This window comes from Oncorhynchus kisutch, linkage group LG24 (genome assembly GCF_002021735.2).
Source record: "Oncorhynchus kisutch isolate 150728-3 linkage group LG24, Okis_V2, whole genome shotgun sequence".
In the NCBI taxonomy this organism is placed as follows: Eukaryota; Metazoa; Chordata; class Actinopteri; order Salmoniformes; family Salmonidae; genus Oncorhynchus; species Oncorhynchus kisutch.
The window spans coordinates 25,190,285-25,196,323 of NC_034197.2; the positions used below are offsets into that span (position 1 = coordinate 25,190,285).

At 41.5% G+C, this 6,039-nt stretch overlaps 1 protein-coding gene across 1 annotated transcript; it reads left to right on the forward strand.

The window, feature by feature from the left end:
• Positions 1 to 1,435: 1,435 nt before the first annotated feature.
• Positions 1,436 to 5,863, forward strand: LOC109869013 (transcription factor-like 5 protein). Its single transcript, XM_020458823.2, has 7 exons — positions 1,436 to 1,553; positions 2,218 to 2,934; positions 3,082 to 3,232; positions 3,332 to 3,491; positions 3,649 to 3,838; positions 4,543 to 4,684; positions 4,813 to 5,863. Exons 2-7 carry the CDS (start codon positions 2,219 to 2,221, stop codon positions 4,936 to 4,938), a joined length of 1,485 nt encoding a protein of 494 aa, XP_020314412.1. The 5' UTR covers positions 1,436 to 1,553; position 2,218; the 3' UTR covers positions 4,939 to 5,863.
• The last annotated feature ends 176 nt before the right edge of the window (positions 5,864 to 6,039 follow it).

A 6,039-nucleotide genomic window follows, 5' to 3' on the forward strand; every position in this document is an offset into this window, starting at 1 on the left:
ATTTGCTCTAATTTTTCTGAGTTCCCAGTTATTTTGAACGAGGCATCTATAGGGATGGCTGAACCAGAGGTAACTAATTTCTGGGTTTTAGGACTACAACATAGATGTTCTCATTGTTATATCTGTGACTACAAGCTGTCGAGCTCTATGTCGAAAGATGGTGTTTAGATGGCAAATAGATATGGCTAGATCGTGTACACATACGGACGGAACTGCTTAATTTGCATTTTTTTTGTAATTTGGGGAGAATTGTAGGATTTTAACCAACCCTACCCCAAACCATTTTCCTAACCATAACCAAATTATCCTAACCTAATACGTTAATTACCCTAACCTGCTGCGTAAGTTCTCCTAACCTGCCATGAAAAGTAAATTCTGTCCGTAGCTGTATACCATCTAGTCTTGACCGGTTAAAAGGCCTGGTGACTGGTTGAACCACAGCTAGAACTACATTGGGTTGAACAGGTGGATTGGAAAGCTGAATTATTTAGCACTAGAGGTAATTGTTACATAAGCAAATACACTGAACAAAATCCCGCAGGTGAAGAAGCCGGATGTGGAGGCCCTGGGCTGGCGTGGTTACATGTGGTCTGCGGTTGTGAGGCCGGTTGGACGTACAGCTATATTTTCAAAAACGAAGTTGGATGCGGCTTATGGTAGAGAAATTAACATTCAATTCTCTGGCAACAGCTCTGGTGTACATTCCTGCAGTCAGCATGTCAATTGCACACTCCCTCAAAACATGAGACATCTGTGGCATTGTGTTGTATGACCAAACTGCACATTTTAGAATGGCCTTTTATTGTCCCCAGCACAAAGTGCACCTGTTTAATCAGCTACTTGATTATGCCACACCTGTCAGGTGGATTGATTATCTTGGAAAAGGATAAAGGCTCACTAACAGTGATGTAAACATATTTGTGCAATTTCTTTTTGATAAATAAGCTTTTTGTGAGTCTGTACATTTCTGGGTTCTTTTATTTCAGCTCATGAAACATGGGACCAACATTTTTAGTTTTATTTTGTTAATTTAACATTTATTTAACTAGGCAAGTCAGTTAAGAACAAACCAAACCCTAAACCGGATGACGCTGGGCCAATTGTGTGCCGCCCTGTGGGACTCCCAATCACAGCCGGTTGTGATATAGCCTGGAATCAAACCAGGGTCTGTAGTGACGCCTCTAGCACTGAAATGCAGTGTCTTATTAGACTGCTGCGCCACTTATTTTTGTTCAGTATAATTAACATCGTTGAATGTTTGATTTACTAGCATTTAATGATGGGAGCAGTCAAGCAAGTTACCAAATCTCAAAAAATATTTTAGAACAACTTTCATGGACACTGACAGCAGAGGCTCTGTTTTTGAGCCAATGAAAATGCCTGACGTCAGTTGCCACCCAAGTTATTTTCTAATCACGTTCGCTCTCTTGTCTGTCTGTCAAAGTCGGTTGGTAAAATTCTAAACACGAGCCTGTTTTAAGACGACGATTTTGATAAATTAATGAATTTATAATTGAAGACTATTTTAAATACAAATATATCCATCTATTCAGGTAGTTATCAAATGTTTAATTGAGACAATTGTAAGGGTGGTGACTTTTCAGTCAGTGAATTATTGGAAAAGTTTCTGGCTACAGTAACTAACTTTAACTAGCTAACATCTGCTAGCTAACATTACCGCATATTTGTACGTTTACTCTTTTTAAGTTGACCAAATAGTACAATTTCAAAAAGCTATTTAGTTGGATAGCTAGCTATATTCCACATTTCAGTAAGAATAAGTGTAGCTCGTTAACTGTATTTTTATTTAACTAGGCAAGTCGGTTAATAAGAACAAATTCTTATTTACAATGACGGCCTAGGAACAATGGGTTAGGTTAATTGCCTTGTTCAACAGATTTTTACCTTGCCAGCTCGGGGATTCGATCTAGCAGACTTTCGGTTTCTGGCCCAACGCTCTAACCACTAGGCTGCCTGCAGTGTGAAGTGAGTTGACATATAGTAGCTGGAGTGTAACGTTAGCGCAGTTTAGATTAAGACGCGCGAGCTGGATTGATCGATCAGAGCGGGAAAAGTATCTTGCTAGTTAGCCAGAGATCAGCCCATTGATTTAGCTAAGGTTATAGACCCCGGTAACAGACAGATAGATAGCTATGGTGAACATGAAAGTAGTGTTCTTGTTCTAAACTGACATTAAGCATATGTTTCTCTCAACAGGATGTCGATGTCCATGGCATGTAAAACCATTAATGTGTCACCTGCTTGTAAAACCATTCATGTGTCACCTGCATTGGGGCAGTACAACCCAGATTCTGTCGAGGTGATCATGAGCCAAAACGGGTGTGTTCCAAATGATCAAAGCCAGATTTTGGGCACTGAGCTCAACCTGATGGAGATGACAGAAGTGGAGTACACCCACCTTCAGCACATAATCCAGTCACACATGGAGGCACAAGCGGCTGGTCCAGAGGGATCAGGAGATGCCCGGTTCAACACTACCGTATTCACCGTGGAAAACTCTGCACCCCAACCTACAAACTGCGAAGCAGAATACCCAGCCAAGTCTCCCCCGAACACTCCACCTGATGCTATGTCAACTTCAACTGATGAGCAGCAGTACATTCTCGGTGGCTTGAACCAGGGTAGACAGGTTGACATCAAGGAAATTAAAATGGTATTGGTCAGTGACGGGAACGTTATACCTGGAGAACGGACCCCCACCACTTGTGGTGAAGTCCCCGGCTCCGTGTTGGCTAAAATCAGGAGTGCAGTGGATGCGACCCAAGAACGTGGCTTGGAAGCATACAACAACGGTAGCACACAGCTATTGTCCAGGCCCAACCCACCCGCCCGAGTTCGCTTGGAGAAGAGGTTCAACTGCACCCCCTGTGACATCCCCAGACAACAGGATGTGCAATCAGCAGCTCTTAGCAAGTACGTTTTATCCCTACATTTTGAGTGACGATAATGTAGGCCTATACTAGCCATACTTTGTTTACAGCTGTAAATTCTCTACTACACTACTAAAAACACATTGTCATTGAAGTACTGAGTTACTCAACATTTGTCTTTCTTTTACAGTTTTTTGACAATGCTTCATCAATCTAATGAGGCGCAAGAAGCAGCAATGCATTCACAACCACAGAAGTGGGTGAGGTCAGATCGGGGCAACCCTATTGAGCTGTCATACCCATATGGAAACATGTTCAACCCCATCGCTGGCGCCCGTCAAGTATGAGCAACATACTACTAAATCATAAAAATGTAATTGTTTTATATTGTTACAAGGAAGGGATTCAGTGCTATGTTTTGACAAGTCTTCTATTCTTAGGGATTTGGGAATGTCCCTCATATGCTTGACCCCAATAAGCATCAAGGGTTGATCATTCCAAAGAACTTCACATTCAGCTATCGGCAAGACAAGATGCCTGACAAAGTTCCATGCGTCAGCCCCAACCCAACAGAGGAGAAAGTTTGGGTGAAGGTGGAAGGTATGTATGTTCACTGTTCAGCTTGATTTGGAGGGCACTCATAACACAACTTTATGTACAGTCTTTCTCCAGCTTATTTTGTACATGTATTGTAGTATTGCTGAACATAACATCCAACTTTTTTTGTAACTCTTAACACCCTCTTTATCTCTTCCAGATGATGCTGTGGCGAAGCCTGCTAAACGCGGTAGGACCCGTGGAACGTGTGCTGTCAAGACCTCTGGCGTTGTCACAGACTCAGTGGAGGGAAGAGCAACTGGAGGAGCAGGCGCAAAAAAGAGAGGAGGGCCACCAGTGGAAAGTAGCCAGCGCAGAGAGAGACACAACAGCAAGGAGCGGGACCGCAGGTAATCAGACCCACACTTGTGCTTACACTTGTTAGGTTTTAGTTATCAGAGTAAGAACTTGACGGACACTATGAAAGCTTAGACCAGGTTTATTCTTCCCAAAGAATCGAACAGCTGAATCGACAAAAAACATGTTTACAATAGTGGTGGTATATGTACCCCACTTTGGGTGGAGTCTCCTCCTTCTTGCTAAACATAGTTTCCTGCCTAGCAATAAAGATACAGTGATACAGGCAATAAATGGTTCCTCTTCCTTTAATCTTACCTGACCTCGCCCTCTTATCCACAGCTCCCTCCCTTTATCAGTACTGACACGTGATTGTTTTCCCTGCACTCATCACATTCTAAGCTTAATTGCACCCACCATAACCCTTCCTCCTACAGATAACCATTAACTCCTGGGTTAGACCCTCGACTATGGCACCCCTCATGTCTCTAGCATAACTAATGATTAATAATATTCAACGTTTTTAGAAATCTGAACCCATCACACTTATACTCATACACACAAACTGTTGCTTGTTTTACTCTCTTGGGCACGTTATTACTTTTGCTCATTAGCATTCACACTTTTACATGGTACATTTGTCAAAAAGGGCTTCACAGCACAGCAAACCATACCTAAACCATAAAATAAAAAAACACACTGACACTTAGTACACACCTCAAACAGAAGCTCCTGTCAGTGACACCTTTTACTCTAGGAGGAGGATCCGCTTCTGCTGTGATGAGCTGAATGTGCTGGCGCCATTCTGTAACCACGAGACGGACAAAGCCACCACCCTGCAATGGACCACCGCCTTCCTCAAGTACGTCAGAGAGGTGTACGGGGACTCCATCAAACAGGTGAGTGCCTGATCTAAGTTGATAGTCCCTACGTGGCTATGACCTCACTAACAGACATATTGCAATGTTGTAGTGTCCTGATGCACAGGTATTCCTAAAGTGGTGACTGACTCTGCCCTCTTCCTCAGGAGTTCCAGGGCACGTTCTGTGGCAAGACTGGTCAGCGGCTCAAGCCCAGCAGTGCCTCAGGCCAGGTCATGGTCCGCCAGGAGACAGCAGAGCCATCTAGCACCCTACAGGCATCGGAGCAGTAAATACACACACCTATTTAATAATTATTCTATTTATTAATTTATTTTACCCTCAAGAGTAGCTGTGATCCATCGGGTTTGGCTTTGGAATGTTAGCTGTCACAAAAGCATCAGGTATTGCCAGAGGGACAGACATCCGTTTGATTGTTTTTTTTCGGGGGAGAAAAGGGATTTTGGTGTTCTGTTTATTGCTTTATTTCTCCTCTGATTATTATACCCCTTGACAGAGCATGTACTCCAACATGTCATTTTCCATCTTGGATCTATTTGGGCACAGTTTTTGTATCAAGAGATTTCATGTTTATTTTTGCTTAAAAGTGTTCAAGTTCGACTAATATTTGAAACGAGCTTCCCTTCCAAACCTCATGATTGACAATAATTAAAATGGGTGAAGGTTTTAAGTTTGACCATGGAAGTAACATTCCAATGTGGTTTTGAGGGTCTTGATTGTACAGTGCAAGTTTAACTGCACTCCAGGACTCCTATGGATCAGGTTAGTGTGTATGATGAGGAAGGAGAGATGTTTTTTTATACAACTTTACATAATTGTGATTCTTTGAGCCAACAAACCTTTTTATAAAAAAAATGCTTTACTGAAAGTCATGCACAGGAGGCACTGTTTCTCTAGGATAGGAGTTGAACATGATCTACTGACTAGATTTCAGTTTAGTTAACAGATGTTATATAGTTCCATTTTTAATCATACGTGCATCTATCTGCAATTGTAATTTATTTTGAATGTGTTTTATACAGGGTTTTTTGGTACTTGTGGCAACAGTAAACCACATTAACAAATGCAGCCTTCTAAATGTATATTGTTCAGTGTTGCTCCACTCTGTATATACAACTCTGGAAAAAGTTCAGTTTCCGTGACAGTTTTTCATATTACCTTAATATTAGATATTTAAAATAAATGTGACTTAATGTACTTGCCTTTGTGTTTATCTCCTGATTGTTTGATTGCATAAACATTCAGTTGGTTAACTTGATATGTAGAAAAGAGTAATGTTTTACTGAAAAGTGGCTTTATTTGTTATTTCTTACAACATGGTGCTGTAGCAACTTACTGTACATACAACAGTCACCCACAAATAATAAATAGTA